This window comes from Hyperoodon ampullatus (assembly GCF_949752795.1).
Source record: "Hyperoodon ampullatus genome assembly, chromosome: 14".
Classification (NCBI taxonomy): Eukaryota; Metazoa; Chordata; class Mammalia; order Artiodactyla; family Ziphiidae; genus Hyperoodon; species Hyperoodon ampullatus.
In genome coordinates, this window is record NC_136927.1 from 61,526,817 (window position 1) to 61,547,289 (window position 20,473).

Here is a 20,473-nt window from a genome sequence, read left to right on the forward strand (position 1 = left end):
TCTGCTCCTGAACACATTTCTTCAAGAGTGCCACGCTCTGCAAATTCAGTTGCACCTAACTCTCCGGGGCGCGCTCCCCGCGCGCTTCCTCTCACCGCTTAGGGCGCCTGCGCGCGGGCCCGGGTGACCGCCGGCTGCCCCCGCCGCCGCCCGCCCGGCGTAGCGGGGTCACGTGCTGGCACGGGGCGGGGCTCGCGCGGGGACGCCTGCGCGCCGCGGGCTGACCAAGCCGAGCTTACCCTGCGGAGTCGGCGCTGGATCCCTCGGCCGCTGCCTCGTCTTCTGTTGGTTCCGCCGCCAGCCGGGGCTCGGGCCCGCGCCCGGGCCCCCGGGACATGGCCGTCCGGAGTGCGCAGGGTGACGGCCCCACCTCCAGCCGGTGGGACGGCGGCGCGGGGAAGGCAGGTACGGAAGCCGGCCGGGGCGCCGAGGAGCGGCCTGGGAGGACGGCCTGAGGGACAGGGGCGGCCCGAGGGCCAGGGGACAGCTGCCGGAGGAGGGGGCCGGGGGACCCGGGGCGACCGCGCGGGGTGCGAGAGAGGAAAAGACTGAAGACCCCGGTCACGTCTGAAGTGGAAGAGATCCTGGAATTGGGGGTCAGCGGATGCTGAGGGGACCGGAGGAACCCTGGCTGCAGACCCGCGCCCCCAGTGGGAAGGACGGGGCGGGCGGGGGCCCCGCGTCCCACCTCGTCGCATCTGGAGAGGAGAATTGGGTCTCCCTGAGAACGGAGGCCAAGCCTCGCCGCCGACCGAGACTGTCCGGCCATGTCCGCAGGCTCCGGGGGCCGCCTCCCTAGTAGTGGTCAGGCCGGTTTCCCAAACTTCATTCATCGGTCGCAGTCTGGAGTGACGCGGTGTCCATGGACCACATATTTCTTTTAATTACCACGAAATTCACCTTTTAAAGTGTACAGTTCAGTGGTTCTTAGTACATTTTTACAAGGTGGGGCAACCATCGCACTGTCTTAATTCCAGAGCATTTCTAATGCCAAAAAGAAAGGCCATCATTCCCCAGGGCCCTTTCTCCACAGCTCCTGGCAACCACCAATGTACTCTTTCGTATCCTGTGCCACCTATTTCAATGTTTAATTGTGTAAAAAGCGAGTCTATTTTTTTATACTGTCTTATACTAATTTCCATGAAATCATGGTTTCGTTGTGCGCTATGTTTTCAAATATGTTTTACATACAGTTAATAAATGGAGAAGACTAAGGTAACTTTCCCACTTTTCCATCTTCTGGTGGGTGGTGCCCATAATAGAACCAACCACATATTCAACCCACGTTTTGATGAAGCACGCGGTTATTCACATTTTGTTTCTCTGGGTTCATTTTGTTATTGCCCTTTTCTCCTATTCTAATGCTGCATGGAAATGGAGCTCATTCCTCATATTACTCCTTAGGCCCTTTGGCCTTGTAACCCTTTGCTGATGTTTGTATAACATCTGTCCTCATGGCATAATAGTCATTGCCTCAAGTGGTATGGGTCTTGTGACATGATGTAGTGCAGCTGTGCCTAGGTTGCGAGACTTATGCTTGTTTCCTTGATTCTGCTTCTTTGGATAAGTGGGAGGAATTGAGAGATGAGACGGGTTTGTTTGTTTTTCTGTTTTTCTTGTTTGTTTTTGTTTTGTTTTTAATCATATAGGAGAATTGACAAAGTTACTAATACTATTAACTCTCTTTTGTAGAGGTTATGATTAGATTGGTTTACTGTCTAGAATATTTTTCTCCATTTTGGGGGTAATCTTTCTTCATATGTGCTTGTCTTTATTTTTCAGGTAGTTAATGAATCTCTGCTAATTTGGGTACTGTTTGTTGAAACTAATTAGTACCTCCAAAAACAGAGTTTCTTTTATTTTGTTTTTAATAGGAAACTTACTCAGAATAAGGTAAGGTTTTCCTCTCCCACTGTATTTCTCTGGTACAGATATGAAGTTCAGGCGTAAATTTTTTTTTCAAGCATAAATTTTTAAGTTAATTTCCAATGTCAACATCAGGAGTTCAAGGGGTGGAGCAGGGGGTGTCTGTCTGGGAGGATCTCTTTCTGACTTGCTCTTTCATTGTTTTGATTAAGGCTAGCACTGCCTATTTAAGTTTAACTTCTGTTTAAAGTCTGTAAAGCTTTCTTGACATGCAAACTTAAACCAAATAATCATTATGGAATTTTATCCTTGCACATAAGATTCATTTATTAAGCGTGTAGATCATTTACCTGATCTAAGTCACTGATGTGTGTTTTGCTGATATGGAAAAACTTTTAGAGGAAGCATAGCTAGTGCTCATTTTTAGCCATTGTCCTTTCCTGTGTATTAAGTTCCCCAAGCCAGATGCTTTTGAAGATACCTGTTGCTCTAAGGAAGCAGAAATCTCTACCTGAGTTCCGTAGCCAGAGTAGGGAGAGGTTTGAGACAATAACAGACTCAGCCATCTTTATCTGAGTTGTTAAGAACTACTGTTTCAGTGCTCCTTATTTAAATGATCGGTTTAATGGAGAGCAGGCCAAGTAGTACCAATGTCATTCCTTTTTCCTTTGTTGAATGAATTACTTTTCAGGCAGCAGGGATTTATTTATAGCAGTGTCTTATATTTTGCAGCCAGCTCTAGAATAGTCATTTCATTCTGTCGTGGTTATGAAAGCCAAGACCTTTATTATAAAGAAATTTGGAAGATATCAGCTTTGGAATATATAATATATCTCCCTTATAAGTGGAGCAATTAAAAAATTGGAGAAGAAAGGATTCAAGGGGATTTGAAAATGTGGGCTTTTATCCCACGCCCAAATATCGCATTCTCAAGTCCAGCAACGTGTCCTACCCCAAAATCCATGTGTAAAATTTATCTTAAAATAGTTAGACATTAATTTTAACCTTTTTCCAAGCATCCCAAGACTAGCTCTGACTTTCCTCTTTCTGAGGTGAAGAGGATATGACATGTAAATTAGTTGTTCATTTGAGACTCTGCAGAACCTCTTCTCCCTCATTGTGTAGTCTAGCAGTTGAACTCATCACTGTGTAATTTATACATCTCTAGCTCACTTGAGTTTGCTGTTTTCGCCTCCCTTTTTATGTCACAGTCAAAGCCTGTATGTACGTTAGGTGCAATGAAATATTTGTCTGTGGGTGTGCCACTAACATTTAATTGCTAGAATATGGGATTGAGAAAGGCGATATTGTGGTCTGAACAGACAGCCACTAAAATCCACAATTGAGCAGCATTCTACTCTGGGAATCACTAATAGCTTTAGAAAAAGGTCAAAGTGCCTGCAAATCTAGAGTTTTCTGGTGTGGATATTCTTAACAGTAATATGGGGAAAATAATGCCATTTACTATAGGCCAATTTTTCCAGAGGAACAATAGCTAAGCTAAATTATTTGTTCTATTCCGCTCGTGTGTGTTGAGTTCCCACAGAGCATCAGAATCAAGATGATAGCAGTAAATTTTGAAATGCAGGATTTAAGTAGAATCCAGAGTTTTTAGAGAAATAAGTATCGGAGCTGTGGTTTGGGTTCAGAATTAGTTAAAATTTTGGCATATTATTTACCAAAACCTACTGGAAATCCAGCTGATTGCAAACAGTTTTATTTCCTCCAAGATATAAACAGTGGTTTTCCTTTTCCCCCAGATTGCTGAATAGCTTAAGTGGAAAGAGGGGTAGGGTGGATATACGTCTTTAAAAATTGAGGAAAATTTTCCATACTCTTAGAAAATAGGTTAACAAGGTTTCTAAATGTCAGCTGCCTCAGTAAATATTTAGTATTACCATTTAAGTGTTCTTAATTTATGATGTGTAGAAAGTACAAGAACACTCTTAAGTTAAAAAAATTTTTTAATATCTGATTTTTTTCTTTGTTGGAAATTAATTCAATTCCTGCTCATATTTTGTCTCAGCCTATGTTGTTATATAAAGTCCTTTCTGTTTTCTGTGTCTCAGTGATCCCTCTTTGGAAACATACAGCCTTCTCTTCCAAAGGATGGCCCTTTGACCCAAAGTAAAATCCCTCCCTGTCTTCCCCTTCAGTGGAGGATAAATCCAGTCCAGACTCTTCTATTAGCTGCATTTACTGCCGTCCTTCCAGCCTCTCTTCCTTTACCTAACACTTTAGCCTCTTGGAATTTTTGTTCTCAGGGCATGATGTTTCTTTCATGTGACAAGGTCTTCGCACATACTCTCTGGAATGCTCTCCCTTCAGCGCACTCTTCCATGTGCAAACTCTTCTTTAAGGAGGTACCACCATGTATTCCTGGTGAAGCCTTTCCTGATCGCCTCAGAAGTAGTTATTCTTTCCTCTGGGTTTTCATGATTCTTCATGGTTCTGTTATATCATGTATAATAATTATGTCGCTCCCTACTGTGAGCCTCTCCAGGTCTGGGAGAGAGTCATATTCATGTTTTTATCCCAGTATGGTGCTTACTACAAGTAGTTGCTCATTAAATGATCGACTGATAAGTGAATGGATAGATCAATGGACAGATGGATGGATGGTACGACACACCCAAGCCAAGAACTTGAAGCACTTTGTAAATAAACATTTGACTAGTTAGGTGCTGTGCTGACAGGAAATTGGGACTTGATTTTTCATGATTTCTGGGTAGAGTAACCATTTAATTTAGCATCCAACCTGGGACATTTTTGAGAGTGCGGATGGGAGGAGGGGTTTGCTATGAACAGTTATGCCAGGACTATAGTTGTAAACCAGAAATCTCTCAGACAAACTGGAACAGATGGTCCCCTACTAGGTCACCAAGGAAAATAACAGTCTAGCCAGCAGAACAGGTTTACCGGGGTGAAAAAGCACCTCGTCCTGTCTGCACCTCCAATTGCATGTTAAATCCAAACCAGTTGGTGCCTCTGTTTATATGGTTTATGTCACAGTTCTCATAGATAGGTAACCAGGGCCATTAGTACCAACTTTGATTTGCGTTAATAATGTGCAGCTTTATCATGGAAACAATTTGTAGACTGTTGCCTCAGAATAGAACAGTACTGAGGAAAGCTGCTTAGTGTCTGTTCTAAAACAGACATCTACCTTCTGATGTTAGTCCCTTCTAAAGCCTAACCTACTTCCACTGTTATTCCTCTCTAAAGCCTAACCTACCTTCCAGTGTTATCTTCCACTTTACATTAACTCCAGTGTCCTGCACCTAGTATATGCTACATAAATATTTTTTAAAATTATTTATTTATTTATTTTGGCTGCTCCGGGTCTTAGTTGCAGCACACGGGATCTTCATTGCAGCATGCAGGATCTTTAGTTGAGGCATGCGAGCTCTTTTAGTTGTAGCATGCGGGCTTCTTAGTTGTGGCATGAGGACTCTTAGTTGCAACATGCATGCAGGATCTAGTTCCCCGACCAGGGATTGAACCCCACCCCCCTGCATTGGGAGCATGGAGCCTTACCCACTGGACCACCAGGGAAGTCCCCATAAATATTTTTTAATGAGTTCATTTACTGTTAAATGAAAGGGCCTGTGTTTCTGTCTCCACGCCTTTCTTCTGCTCTCCTCCCAGCCTCTCAGAATCCTCCCCTTTCTTTTTAAATTGCACTCTTCAGTAGTGCATTCTCAGATTAGCCTGACCCACAGCTGTCTGAACTCTTGGTGTCTGCACATACCTTTTTTGGGCAATTATAGTGCACTGCTTTGTGACATCTCTTTGGTGTTGTCTAGTTTAACTTTTCTTGTGTTTGCTGTTCCTAAAATCAGCCATTCTGCATGAAAACTCTGACAGCCTATTATTACCCCATTATTTTAAATAGAAAAATTATAATATGATGCACATTAACCACAAACTCTCAACCAGTCTCCTAAAAAAGTAATTTAAACACAGCAAAATGCCTGTGTATAAATAAGAGACTACCACATAAGGATATAAGATGCTTAAAACAGTACTTCCTGATCATCAGTAATTAATATGGTTCTTGAGAAACCGTTGCTTTGTATGCAGTATCATGCCTCTCTTACCACTAACCACACTGGAGACCCAAGTATACCCTTTGACATTCTACTTTTGAAAATATCTCCATGTGATTCTGATGTTTTACCAGTTGTATTAGTGTATAACTGGAGACTTTTTCCACGTGTGGTTTTGTTTAAAAAAGTAATATTGAGGACTTCCCTGGTGGCGCAGTGGTTAAGAATCCGCCTGCCAATGCAGGGGACACGGGTTCAAGCCCTGGTCTGGGAAGATCCCACATGCTGTGGAGCAACTAAGCCCGTGTGCCACAACTACTGAGCCCATGTGCCACAACTACTGAAGCCCACGCGCCAGAGCCCATTCTCTGCAACAAGAGACGCCACTGCAGTGAGAAGCCCACACACCGCAACGAAGAGTAGCCCCCGTTCTCCACAACTAGAGAAAGCCTGTGGGCAGCAATGAAGATCCAATGCAGCCAAAAATAAATAAATAAATTTATTTTAAAAAGAGAGAGAGATATGTATGCTCTGTAAAGTTTAGCATTAAGAAAACACAATCATTCTATTAGGAAAAACTGTTAGATTTATCTGAATGTACTGAGCATTTATTATAATTGTAAGTCCTTTTTTGTTACTTATATGGCATATCTCCTTAGTGTTTTGCACACTGTGTGCTAGTGAAATATCGGTAGATTGACTTCAGATATACCTACCTTACCTCAAACCAAGTAAGGAGATTGAGCCCTGAAGAGAAAATGTACAAATGCTGAATATGTGCCTAATACCCTTTTCCCTTCTGTTTTGCAGACTTTAATGCCAAAAGGAAAAAGAAAGTGGCAGAGATCTACCAGGCTCTGAACAGTGATCCCACTGATGTGGCTGCCCTTAGACGTATGGCTATCAGTGAAGGAGGGCTCCTGACTGATGAGATCAGGCGGAAAGTGTGGCCCAAGCTCCTCAATGTCAACACCAATGATCCACCTCCTACATCAGGTAGTTAGGGGTGAGGTGCTGTGAAGGGGAGCTTGTCTAGGAGGCGGGGAAAAAGAATGCCAGGGTCTTTGATTTTTATGCTCATTTCAAACCAAGAGTAGATGAGTAAACACCTAAAGCATTTTAGGATATGCTTGAGCCTACTCTGAAAATAAGACCAAACTGGTAAGTAGAGTTTTAATAAAAAATGGAATGAGTTTTTATTAGGTAGGTAGGTAGCTAGCTCTAACTGGCTAGTTAGGGGAGTTTATTAAAAATGTATATTCTGGGGCTTCCCTGGTGGTGCAGTGATTGAGAGTCCGCCTGCCGATGCACGGGACACAGGTTCGTGTCCCAGTCTGGGAAGATCCCACATGCTGCAGAGCGGCTGGGCCCGTGAGCCATGGCCACTGAGCCTGCGCGTCAGGAGCCTGTGCTCCACAACGGGAGAGGCCACAACAGTGAGAGGCCTGCGTACAGAAAAAAAAAAAAAAAAAGTATATTCTGGGAATTCCCTAGTGGTCCAGTGGTTAGGACTCCATGCTTTCACTGCTGAGGGCCCGGGTTCGATCCCTGGTCAGATTACTAAGATCCCACAAGCTGCACAGCATGGCCAAGAAACAAACAAACAAAAATGTATATTCTAGTTTACATTCACTTAGAAGTGGGTTGTAGGAATATGTATTTTAACAAGAATCCCACCTAATTCTGATGCACATGGACTGCATTTTGAGAAACGTGGGACTATAGGAAGAGATAATACCTCTACGGTCCTTATAAAAACAAAAAAACCTTTTATGAGGAAATGCTAAGACCATTTTGAATTCTAAAATTCTGTAATTCTATGAAAAACTGTTACAGTTGGCCCCTCCAAGTCCAAGGATTCAACCAACCATGGATCAAATATATTCTGGAAAAAAAAAAACCTCCAGAAATTTCCAAAAGCAAAACTTGAATTTGCTGTGCTCTCCAACTATTTACATAGCATTTACATTGTATTAGGTTTTTTTTTTAATTTATTTATATTTTATTTATTTATTTTTGGCCACGTTGGGTCTTCATTGCTACACACGGACTTTCTCTAGTTGCTGCTAGCAGGGACTACTCTTTGCTGCAGTGTGCGTGCTTCTCATTGCAGTGGCTTCTCTTGTTGCGGAGAATGGGCTTCAGGCATGTGGGCTTCAGTAGTTGTGGTGCATGGGCTCAGTAATTGTAGCTCGCGGACTCTAGAGCGCAGGCTCAGTAGCTGTGGCACACGGGCTTTGTTGCTCCATGGCATATGGGATCTTCCTGGACCAGGGATCAAACCCATGTCCCCTGCATTGGCAGGAGGATTCTTAACCACTGTGCCACCAGGGAAGTCCTGTGTTAGGTTTTATAAGTAATCTAGAGGTGATTTAAAATATACGGGAGTTGTAAAACAACTATACCCCCCAATAAAATAAATAAATAAGTATATGGGAGGATGTGCATGGGTTATATGCAAATGTTACACCACTTAATACATGGGACTTGAGCATCTGTGGATTTTGGTATCCTTGGGGATCCTGGAACCAATCCACCTCAAATACCGAGGGGCAACTGTACTTATTTGCAAGGCCCGTGTAGTGGAAAAAAAAAAGTTCCTTAGAATACAGTGCAAAATACAAAAGAAAGTACAGCTGGGCTTCCCTGGTGGCGCAGTGGTTGAGAGTCCGCCTGCCGGTGCAGGGGACACGGGTTCCCACATGCCGCGGAGCGACTGGCCCTGTGAGCCATGGCCGCTGGGCCTGTGCATCCGGAGCCTGTGCTCCGCAACGGGAGAGGCCACACCAGTGAGAGGCCTGCGTACTGCAAAAAAGAAAGTACAGCAAAACAGTGAATCTACTTTGTCATTTATTCACTCCACAAAAATGTATTGCTTTCCTGCTATGTTTGGCAAAAGTCCAGGTGCTGGGGATTCTTTCATTCATTTGGCAAGTACTAATTGTGCTCCTAATGTGTGCCAGGTACTAGAGATGATTAAAACAGCCTCTACTGATAAAAAGTTCACAGTGTTGTGGTACAGCCGAGTAGATGGTTTTTTTGTTTTATTTTTTAGTATACCTATTTAATTTATGTTGTTTTTTAATTAATTAATTTATTCATGGCTCTGTCGGGTCTTAGTTTCGGCACGCAGGATCTTTTGTTGCAGCGCTGGTTTCTTCTTCATTGCATCACACAGGCTCTGTTTCAGCATGCAGCCTTCTCTCTAGTTGTGGCGTGCAGGTTTTCTCATTCTAGTTGTGGCACGTGGGCTCCAGAGGGTGAGGGCTCTGTAGTTTGCGGCACTCAGGCTCCCTAGTTGAGGTGCGCGGGCTCAGTAGTTGTGGTGCGTGGGCTTAGTTGCCCTACAGCATGTGGGATCTTAGTTCCCCGACCAGGGAACAAACCTACATCCCCTGCACTGGAAGGTGGATTCTTTAACACTGGACCACCAGGGAAGTCCCTGAGTAGATGTTTTAAGTTGCCCCTTGTTATTATCATTGGAACCGGGCTGCCTCAGAGCAGTGATCTTTTTGTTGGAAGGAAAAGGCATTGCTGTATTCACACTCTAAATCCTGAGATGGTGTTCCGTCAGATTCCAAATTTCCCATATCTTTATAAGATGAAGTCTGTGTATGCGGAAGTATTGTACAGGCTCCTCTAGTAAGTTTTGATTTCGGTTATGAAGGAAATGTACACTTTTATATATATAACAGCTAGAGACTGCCTCCTTACTTTCAGTTGGGCTTAACAACTGAACACAAGTACTGTCTCCTGTTTGCAGTGTCTTAGTTTTAGAATTGCAGGGTCAAGAGAGGTTAGGTTCTTTTTTATGTGAGTTTATCTTAATACTCCTTTCTGAACAGCTGAGTGTTCCCTAGACTTTAGAGATGTTAAGAGTTTTTCCAGTGGTCTGTGGTTTCCACATTCATGATCTTATTTGATCCTTACAGTAATCTGAGAGGTACACATGGAAGGGAGTAATCCCCATTGTATAGATGTGGACTTGGAAATTCAGAGCAATTCCTGGTGGCACACGGTAGCAGCCTGCATGCAGCTCCTGGCCTCCTGACTTCTCCTCTGCTGCTCTTTGCACTCTGTAGCCTCCTGGATAATCTGTGTTCCCTCCTCTTACGGTCATCATGACTTGCGTGAATCAGCGTGTTTGGAACTAAACCAGGAGTTCCTCTCCAAATGTTGTATCTTGAGTCATGTCCCCTTCAAGAAAAGCCCGAGTATGTCTTTCAGGCCTTTTATGTCATGCCAGGATGTTTTGCTCCTGATGTGGCTTCCCAGACATTCTTGCAATAACATGTTCTTTTTCCTTCAATAGGGAACGACCTACGAGAGATGAGCAAGGACTACCAACAAGTGCTCCTGGATGTCAGGCGGTCTTTACGGAGGTTCCCTCCTGGTGAGATGCGCTCTCGGTCTTCCTGGGTGGGGGGTGGCGGGGTGGCTTCTGTCCCAGTTGCACTTACTTTCCTGTGTTGGTGCTTGCTTGTCCCAGGAAGCTTCCACCCCAGCACAGAGCGTGACCACATGCAGGACCCTGCCTCCTCAGGGACCCATTGTGCTCCCCATCTGCCGCGTCATTCTTTCACTGTCTCAGTCAGTTCAGAACCCCACTGTGAAGGCCTGAGCCTAAAATAATGTCTTTTGGCCTAGAGGTGGTGAATGAGAGAAGAGGGTTTTTCCCCCCTTCAGAGCCTTAGAGGAGACTTCATAGGGATTGCTAGAGCCATCAGTCTGGCTTTAAAGAGCAGATTGGTTTGGAAGTGGTCACTATAACAAGAACTATTAATATCTTCATTTATACATAGCGGTATCTTGCATATACATATATTGGGGCCCTTGGACTGGAAGGAAGGCCAATCACTACATGTTTAAAGAGTCTGTTCCTAAAATCGTCTCCCCATTCCCAGGAATAATGAGAAGAATGACCATTGTCTCCACTTTCACAATGAAGGAAACTGGCCAGCAAACCTCATCTATTTCTCTTCCTTTGGCAACTCCACCTTAGGTCCATGAAGAGAGGAGAATTGCTAGAGGGAACAAGAGCCTCTAAACCCATTTTCTCACTCTTCTGAACCCATGCTCTGGCATTGGATTTTGTCTGTTAAAGGGCCTCTTTCCTGCTTGCACCCTGGGTTCCTGGAAAGGCTCTTGTGATTCCTTTGTAGCCAGTAGCCTGCCATCTTGGTTTTGATAAACACATATGCCTATGGTCCATTCCCCTTTTCCTATCCTGCTGGTCTTGAGACCACATAGGACAGATGCATTCCATATTTTTCCCTAGGTAAACTGTCTTTCCTCTGAGCCCTTTATTCCTCTTCCACTTATGTGACATCAATCTATGATATTATTCTTGTAGGCTGAACTTTCCATGTGGTTTCATATTTTTTTACATTCACGTTCTTCTGAGCTTAGTTGACCTCTTTTATACTGAAAATTCAAATAAGGTTTACTTTTTTTCTCTCACTACTTTCATTACTTTACCTATCCATAGTAGTTGGTTTACTCCGTGTTCTTTTTTATCTTTTAGATTATGCCTTTTTGAGAAGCGGTGGGTAAAAACGGGCAAGAGATGAGCTTCACTCTCACCTAAAAACCTTTGTCCAGTTTAGTCTGGGCTCTTGTATTAGCTGTTTTCTCTCATAAGATCTGTTTTTGACTGGAAAACCTAATGGTGTAGGAAAGCTGTGCTGTGTGCCGTTCTTCTAAAACAGGTCATGAGGCCAAAGGTTGGCATTTTTATACTAAAAGCCAGATGAGCCGAGGAGCCACAGTGACCGCTGCCAGAACTAGGTGCGCACGCCGAAAGGTCTCCCGAGACAGTCTCTTCTGTTTCCAGCTGCGTCTTTGGATCAAGGAGATCAGTACTTCCTGTGATATTTAGTTTGTTTCTGAGGGGAACATGCATCTCTTACATTTTTTGTTTTTATATAATTTCATACCTACAGAAAAGTTGCAAAAATAGGACAAGGACTTCCCCAGGTGGCTTTTACACAGATTTTCTTATATGTCAACATTTTACTATATTTACCTTAGTATTGCTTTCTCTCTCTCCTTTGTGGTACACACACGCAAATTTTTTTCTGAACTATTAAGAATAAATTACACACATGGTGCCCCTTTATCCCTAAATATTTCAGGGTATATTTTTTTAAAACACGGCTCTTATTACATAATCACACTTAAAATCAGTAACACATTGACAGTATTTACTGTTAATACAGATTTTATTCAGATTTCACCATTTATTCCAATAATGTTCTTTATAGGAAAAGAAGATACAAATTCATGCATTTTCCATTCAGTCTTCATATCTCTTTAGCTTCCTTTATTCTGGAATAGTTCCTTTGTATTTTATGACAGGCCAGTTATTTTATAAAATCTCCCTCCGTTTCGGTTTATCTGGTGTTTCCTCCTTTTAAGATTCAGGTGATGAACTCTCGATAGGAATTCCACCAAAGTGGTGCTGAGTTTTCCCTGCAGCACCTCAGGAGGCACGTGCTGTCCACTAGTCACACTACTGGCAGCATGACCTGTGGTGACTTGGGTTTTAAGATGGTGTTGGTTGGGTTCCCCCACTGTAAGGTAGCCAGCCTGTGGCTCTTTCCTACATGTCAGGCAGTATCAACAGTGTGTGGATCTTGAATGTGTTGCCAAATAGTTGTAATTAATTTTCTTTTATTAAACACTTTCTCTGCTAATCCACTGCTGACGACCTTCCTAACCTCTGTGTTACTAGGCTGCTTGCCATGTTCAAGTGCATCTCCCCTGCCCTCCCCTCCCCAGGCATGCCAGAAGAACAGAGAGAAGGGCTCCAGGAAGAACTGATCGACATCATCCTCCTCATCTTGGAGCGCAACCCTCAGCTGCACTACTACCAGGGCTACCACGACATCGTGGTCACATTTTTGCTGGTGGTAGGCGAGAAGCTGGCAACATCCCTGGTAGAAAAATTGTCTACCCATCACCTCAGGTACCAGCACAAAACAGCATAAGAGGATGGGTATCACTCCTCAAGTCCCCCTGAGGATAACTCCTCAGCCCATTTCCTAGTCAGTGTTTTCAGTGGTTTGAACCCCACTCCACCCTACTGCCCCCAAACCCTGATCCCAGTATTTGGTCTGACCAAGCTCATTGAATTGTCTCCTTCTAGGGATTTCATGGATCCAACAATGGACAACACCAAGCATATATTAAACTATCTGATGCCCATCATTGACCAGGTGAATCCAGAACTCCATGACTTCATGCAGAGGTATATATGTGTCTACATTTATGTGTGTACATACACACACACCCCTCTTCAGCTTTCTCCTAGCCTTTGTTTATTCTTCACAAGTGTAGCTCAGTTGCATCATCATCTTATGTTGATTAGTGTTAAGTTCTTCCGAGTTGTCCTTTCCAGTTATCAGCAATCTGGATAATTCAGTTCTGTACAGTCTTGGAACACTTTTTGGGTGCTGTGCTTTTTGGGGGATAGAAGAGATGTCACAGCCCATGCCCTTGAGGAGTTTACATCTAGTGGAGGGAGGTGGACAAGGTAAGTACGCCAAGGTAGACTTCGCGGTTACTGCTGCAACAGAAGTACAGAGTTCTATAGGATCCAGAGGCGAGAAAGACAAGGCCATCTGTGGGTTGTTGTATTCACCACATACCAAGGAGAAGAAATACTTCTTTGCAGTTCTCGTATAATTTTTCTCTTCTGTTTAGTTGAGAATGTGTCCTTGGCCAATGCCTGCCTCTCTTTAAAAATGAAAAAAAAAAGGCTGTGTCTTAAGGTGTTTCAGTCACCTCACGTTAACTGTAAAATTAATACAGTTGTGTTTTCAAGCCTGAGAATATGTGCTGTGCCCCCCCGCCCAAAGGATGGACTTTCTCAGAAGGAAAATGGTGGTGTAGTTCTCTGAAAACAGCTAATTCTTTTTTTTTTTTTTTTTTTTTTTTTTTTTGCTGTACGCGGGCCTCTCACTGTTGTGGCCTCTCCCGTTGCGGAGCACAGGCTCCGGATGCGCAGGCTCAGCGGCCATGGCTCAGGGGCCCAGCCGCTCTGCGGCATGTGGGATCTTCCCGGACCGGGGCACGAACCCACGTCCCCTGCATCGGCAGGCGGACTCTCAACCACTGCGCCACCAGGGAAGCCCAACAGCTAATTCTTGTTGCTGTAGTTGACGTTTCTTGGCCATTAGAAGAGCACCCAGGGAGATAAGGCCACCAGGACCCTATTGTGGTATTAGTGTCATGATGTTGGGTATATTGTAAAGACTTTCTGTATTGTGAGGAGAAGATGCTGAATTTGTAGGTGTCTGAATTTTCGAGAAAGCACGTTTCTCAAATGCTTTCTTCACACAGCACCAAGGACAAAGAAGACCCAGGGAGGGGGAAGGGCTGACTCAGCAGGGAACCTAACATCTGGGCTTCTTGCTCCTAGTGCCGAGGTGGGGACCATCTTTGCGCTCAGCTGGCTCATCACCTGGTTTGGGCACGTCCTGTCTGACTTCAGGCACGTCGTGCGGTTATACGACTTCTTCCTGGCCTGCCACCCGCTGATGCCCATTTACTTTGCAGCTGTGGTAGGTACAGACCATGAGCCAGCAGCTTGGTGTGCATCCTCAAATCCAGCTCGATCATGTTCCCTAAAGGGAAACCTGGTGATTTTGGAAAGATGCAAAAGACAGCACTTCCCCAGGCTGGCATCTCTGGACACTGTTCTGTGGAATGTTAATGGGAGAGTCATGGGAGAAAAAAATGTTCTGTTTAACAGTAAGTTTGGGAACTGCTAGTTAAACAGAATTGTTAGATTTGTTTACTGCTTGATTCTTCTGAACCTTTAAAATGCTCATGTGCATTGTGAATTATCAGGGTTTCTGTTGACAACTCCTGGAGCTCGTACAACCCCAACTCCGGGTTTAAGAAAAGAAGAAGTGTGGCATTATGATAGAAAGTTGAGATGGCTTTTAGTCGGGGTTGAGGGGCCCCAGTTATTAGAGGGGCCTGAACCATCAGGTGTGAGGGTGGAGGTGGGCACTCACAGCGCTCTTCATTGTCCTTTAAAGGGAGCAAGACCATTCTTTCTGCTGTTTTGAACCATTTCTTCTGTGCTGGAGCTAGGAATCTCCAGTAATCCTTCTTCTTTCCTTCCTCCTAAAAGAACCTTCTTCATTTAATTGGTCAGCCTTTCATGTCATGGGGTGGAAGTTTGCCTCAGCAGGAAGGGTTTGCCCAGCGGGAAAAGTGCTCAGATATGTACATCATTACTTCTTAGATGAATACAAGAATATGCTGAACTTCTGGGGTGAGCCCTGTTTGGTACCAATTTAAATTCACCTCTAAGGAGAATGAAATGAAGCGGCCAAGGTCCTGTATGTTCTGGTCTCTGATGCAAAGCCTTGCTCTCCACAGATCGTGTTGTATCGAGAGCAGGAAGTCCTGGATTGTGACTGCGACATGGCCTCAGTCCACCACCTGTTGTCCCAGATCCCTCAGGACCTGCCCTATGAGACACTGATCAGTAGAGCAGGAGACCTCTTTGTTCAGTTTCCCCCGTCCGAACTTGCTCGGGAGGCAGCTGCCCAACAGCAAGCTGAGAAGTGAGTGGGGCCACGGCACCGGTTGAACAGGGGTGTTCGTTAGTGAGCAGAAATGATGGAAGACTGTCTGGTGGGGACGGGGCTGGGAGTGGTGTTTCCAGAGACCTGTGCTTTTGCTACTGGAATCCCCACTTGAGACTTCATGGGTCTTTATAAGAAGAGTTTTCTGAGCAATGGATGTCTCTGCCCTCAGCCTGTTTAATCTAGTTTTTTCCCTTCTTCTCTCATCCCATTCCCTTCTGTCTCCTTCTCCTCTGCAGAACGGCAGCCTCTACCTTCAAAGACTTTGAGCTGGCATCAGCCCAGCAGAGGCCTGACATGGTACTGCGGCAGCGGTTTCGGGGACTTCTGCGGCCTGAGGAGCGAACAAAAGATGTCCTGACCAAACCAAGGACCAACCGCTTTGTGAAGCTGGCAGTGATGGGACTGACGGTGGCACTTGGAGCAGCTGCTCTGGCTGTGGTGAAAAGTGCCCTGGAGTGGGCCCCAAAGTTTCAGCTGCAGCTGTTTCCCTAAATGCCTGAGAAGACACTTCCTCTTACATGACATCAAGGTCTCACCCTTCCATGGACAGATTGGGAGGGGGTGGAATTTCCTTTATTAAAAGGGTTTCTGTCAAGGGTTTTCTATTCCTGCACCCTTCCCCCCGTCCGTGGATGCCTTTGCTTCAGAGGCCAGTAGCAGAGCCTGCGTGACGCTGGGCACTCGGGTCCTGAGCACAGAACTCTTTCTGCCTCACAGTGGGCTTCTGAGTTGTCTGTCTGCTGCTTCCTCTTGTGTTGAGGGAAGTGGGTTTCTGCAGCTCCCAGCTGCCTTTGGAACCCGCTGGGCCTGGTCACTGGGGAGCATCTTGGCTGCTCATAGTAAGCTGGACCACTGAATGCCCTCCTGGCAGCTCCTCCCATTCTGACTGCTTCAGCCAGACAAAGAAGGACGGAGCTGCCGCTAAAGAAGTCAGACCTTGGAATGAAGGCGAAGGGGCAGAGAAGGCCAGCCTGGGAGCAAGATTGGCCTCCTTTTAAGAACAGCTCCATTAGCTGGTCAGAAATCTAAGAGACACGTGTGAACTAGGTTACTAGGTAAATCCTACCTATTTTCAGCCTAGAAATCACTTGGGCATTTCCAGTCAAACAGGAAGGAATGTTAACGTTTTAGGGCGCAGACATAGGCTGGTTTTTGCCTGCCTTTTTTTTTTTCTCCTTATTCTCTTCCACAAGCCACATGACGATGCATATAAAAGACACTTTTACTACTATTTTTAGAATTACATACACCCAACATATAAAGTACCCGCACTTTTATTTTTTTTTATTTTATTTATTTATTTATTATTTTTTTTGTGGTATGCGGGCCTCTCACTGCTGTGGCCTCACCCGTTGCGGAGCACAGGCTCCGGACGCGCAGGCCCAGCGGCCATGGCTCACGGGCCCAGCCACTCCACGGCATGTGGGATCTTCCCGGACCGGGGCACGAACCCGTGTCCCCTGCATCGGCAGGCTGATTCTCAACCACTGCGCCACCAGGGAAGCCCCCCGCACTTTTAAAGTAATAGTTCCTTCATGGAAAAAAAAATAATTGTTCTCATCAGAAGGATGAGCTTCTAAAACCCTGAAGTTTCCTTTCTACTCAATTATTTAACATTTCACTTTAGTCAGAGTTGCTGTTTGTAAACAGCCCCACACTTCCATAGCGCCCACTTCTTCTCCAGCTTCCCTTCCTCCCCTCCTGTTTTCCTCCAGTCACCCTTCTACTCCCAAATAGGCATCCACTCACAACCTTGCCTTGGTTTTTTGGGTTTAACTTACCGCAACTGCTGGTTTCTCCTTCCTGGTAGGAAATGTCACTGGGAACTCGTCAGCACCCAGAAGGGGACAAACTGCATCCTGAAGCGTGTGGTGGGAGCCTGGGACAGCCAGCTCGAGGCTTCCTAAGGACTCTCCAGGTCTTAGAGAACAAGATGGATATTCACTTCCTCTGGTACAGCTTTTCCTATAAGCGAAGCTAGGTTTGTTTTAGATTAACTGTGGCTTGAAAAAAAAGTGCCTTTTCCTGCTCTGAAGAACTGGGGTGTATAGTATGAAGCAGCCGTGTACTTTTATTTTCCTGGTCTGTTGCAGGCACTGTTCTCTCTTGGCAGGTGTTTTCTTAAATTAAACATGCCAGAAGCACTCCACCACACCACACCCAGACCTCCACATCCTCCCCATATGCCCATGGTGTGCAGAGTGGTTAGGAGAGGCATCTGTCTACACTGAGTTACACTAAGCACTTTACAACCAAAAAAAGCTCAAAGTGGCAGGTCATTCTCCATAGCAGGAGTCCCACCTGGGGTTAGCATGATGTGGATGGATTAGTCTAGAAAGTGGTAGATTTATCAAGACAAAGGAAATTCTTCCAGGATCCAGATGATCTGACAGAAGTTCCCAGTCTTCTCCCGCAACAAGTTTGTCCTCCTGTCATCTTTCCAAATGGGCAGCATCGGCCCCTCCTGCCACAGGCCCTTGGGCCTGTCTGTAAATACTGAAGGAATTGATGGGGAAGAGGAAGGGAGGTGCATGTGATCAGGGTCCCAAGACCATGGCTTTTTGGATCCCAGGAAGCAGGTGGCATTGACTTTTGTTGTGGCCTAGGAAGGAGAAAGTTCATTTGCTTTATAGCTTTTCTGACATCAGGATTATCCCCTGCCAATGAGAAGAAAGCGTTATCTTTTTACCTTCAAGTGGTTTACTATTCTGTAAGGAATATGTGTAAATATTTTGTACAGAGCCCTGTATGAAATAAACAGCCATATGTGGTTACTAATCTCTTCTGTCATTCTTTCCTTGTTGGAGTGGCTTTAGCTTTAGACATCTGGCCTTGATGCTCCCTCCCTTCCACCCCTGACCTGGAGATGTGCTGTATCTGTGGACTCCTGGTTGGCCTTGACTTGCCCGGAGAGCTTGGACAGTACCTGCAGTCCTGTTTCTGTTTTTCCTGAGGCAAGAACCCACGTTGCCTGGGTTCACTGTTTCCTTGGCCCAAAGGGGAGACGTAAGGGGGCTGAAGGCTGAGCAGGCATCACTCGGCTCCCCGACCGTGTCCGACCACCATAGGCCAGCTGCCCATGCTGTCCTTTGATTTGACTTGTGGAGGACACAGGGCTGGCCAGGACACCGCCCTGCCTCTGGGAACTCACCAGAGAACTGCATTGAAGGAGCAATTTGTTTTCAGTGGCAGTTTCATAGTTGATTGAATGTAAAGAGAATTTTGATAAATGGAAAACTGAAGGAAGGGTATGTGTGGTGAAATAAATATTTGGGTTTTGTCCCCACTTCCCCTGAAACCCTTGGAATTTTCTGAGTGATCGGAGTGTCTTTTGGTGTTCATAATGATTTCCTTTGGATCCCACCTGAGTTAATGCTAATGAAGTGAGTTAAGGTGGGACCCCTGGATAGCCTCAGGATGGCACAGGTCACCGGAAGAACCAAGTGATTAGAGAGTGAGAACTTTGAGCCCCACCACTGACCTCCTGGGAGGGGAGGGGAGGCTGGACATGGAGCACTGCAAAAACTCTTGATTCAGAGATTGGGAGAGCTGCTGTGTTGATGCACACATCAAAGTGCTGGGAGGGTGGCATGGCCCGAGAGGGCTTGGGAACACTGCACCCTCTTCCCCCTGTTCCTTGCCCTATTCATCTCCTTCATCTGGCTGCTCCTGAGTTGTGTCCTTTATAATAAATCAGTACATGTAAGTAAAGTGTTTTCTTGAGTTCTGTGGTACTTCTAGCAAATTATTGAAACTGAGAGGGTTTTGTAGAAACCACTGAACTTGTAGTTGGCCAGGCAGAAGTGTGAGTAGTCTGGGCACCCCATTTGCAGCTGGATCTGAAGTGGGACAGTCCTGTGGGACTGAGCCCTTTAACTTGTGGCATCAGATGCTAATTCCAGGTAGTTAGTGTCAGAACTGAATTGAATTGTTGGACACTCAGTTGGTGTTGGAAATCAGAGAAGTGGTGTCAGAAAATACTGCACAACACGCAAGGCTGAGGGGAAATTAGTGTAAAAATAATAGCTGAATAACAAGTATGGGTGTTTTGTAGAAAGATGGAATGGGCAATGGCGATGGAAGGGTACTTGGGGCTCAGGCCAGGGAGAGCTTTGAGCTCTGTGGAAGGGAGTTGGGACTCTCTGTGGGCAATTTGGGGCATGAGGATGGGCCATGACCAAAACTGGGTTTGGAGAGAGTTCCTGGTGACATGATAGCAAGTGTGTTCCTTCCTGGCTATGTGAGCTTCTTCAAGTCACTACATCTCTAGAACTCACTGTCAATGACAGTAAAATAGGGATAGTCCCATCCCACATGGACGGTTTAATGAACTGATGTTTGTGAAAATGCTTTAACAAACTGAAGTTGTGCAAGTGTTGTGATTCCATTTCAGTGAACATTAATGGATCAATAAATGCCTTAAGCCAGCCTTGCACTTGGGCCCGGGGAGCTCACCCCTGGATTAAGTGGTGACTGAAAGGAAGAATAGGCCAGAGGCTTTTGCCAAATCCAACTAAAAGATGATGGGGCCTGAGGCTCAGCCTGGCTTGCTTTCTTCCTTTTGCTGCTGGTGCCTCCCTGCTGCCTTTTCTCCTGTCCTCACAAAGGCCCTTTACTTGCTAGTTGTCTTTTCTGCAGACTTACATTTGGTTGGAATTTGCCAAGCAGCTTTTGTGAGCTGGCAAGGCTGTGGGCTTGCCTCCAGCTTCCTGCTTTTTAAGTGAGTGGCTTTCACGGCAGCCCCAGACACTAGAAGACACATGTTACTCTGGCACGGGCTGTGGGGCCCATCCACCACTTCCTGCCCACATTAGCAGCTGCTCTTTATCTGAGCAATGTGCTTCCCCTTGCCTTCCCCATCCCTGGAGAGAAAGATCGTGTCACACAAGAACATTTGGGACCTCCAGCTGCTTCCTCAGGTAGATGGTCTGAGTCCAGAGCCTGTGGGGTTTG

The 20,473-nt window shown here is 45.4% G+C and overlaps 1 protein-coding gene across 1 annotated transcript; it reads left to right on the plus strand.

Moving 5' to 3' along the window:
* Positions 1–255: 255 nt before the first annotated feature.
* TBC1D20 (TBC1 domain family member 20) lies at positions 256–16,115 on the plus strand. The gene is made up of 8 exons (XM_079718607.1): positions 256–405; positions 6,726–6,911; positions 10,228–10,308; positions 12,696–12,882; positions 13,063–13,164; positions 14,338–14,479; positions 15,309–15,496; positions 15,757–16,115. The coding sequence occupies exons 1-8, from the start codon at positions 336–338 to the stop codon at positions 16,010–16,012; spliced, it is 1,212 nt and encodes a 403-aa protein (XP_079574733.1). The 5' UTR covers positions 256–335; the 3' UTR covers positions 16,013–16,115.
* The last annotated feature ends 4,358 nt before the right edge of the window (positions 16,116–20,473 follow it).

What these genes read in the sequence shown, in the direction of transcription:
- TBC1D20 (XM_079718607.1), top strand. Translation starts at nt 336, where the DNA reads ATGGCCGTCCGGAGTGCGCAGGGTGACGGCCCCACCTCCAGCCGGTGG. An exon ending in CGGCGGCGCGGGGAAGGCAG is followed by an intron (nt 406 to 6,725) that starts GTACGGAAGCCG and finishes TCTGTTTTGCAG; the next exon opens with ACTTTAATGCCAAAAGGAAA. An exon ending in CTCCATGACTTCATGCAGAG is followed by an intron (nt 13,165 to 14,337) that starts GTATATATGTGT and finishes TCTTGCTCCTAG; the next exon opens with TGCCGAGGTGGGGACCATCT.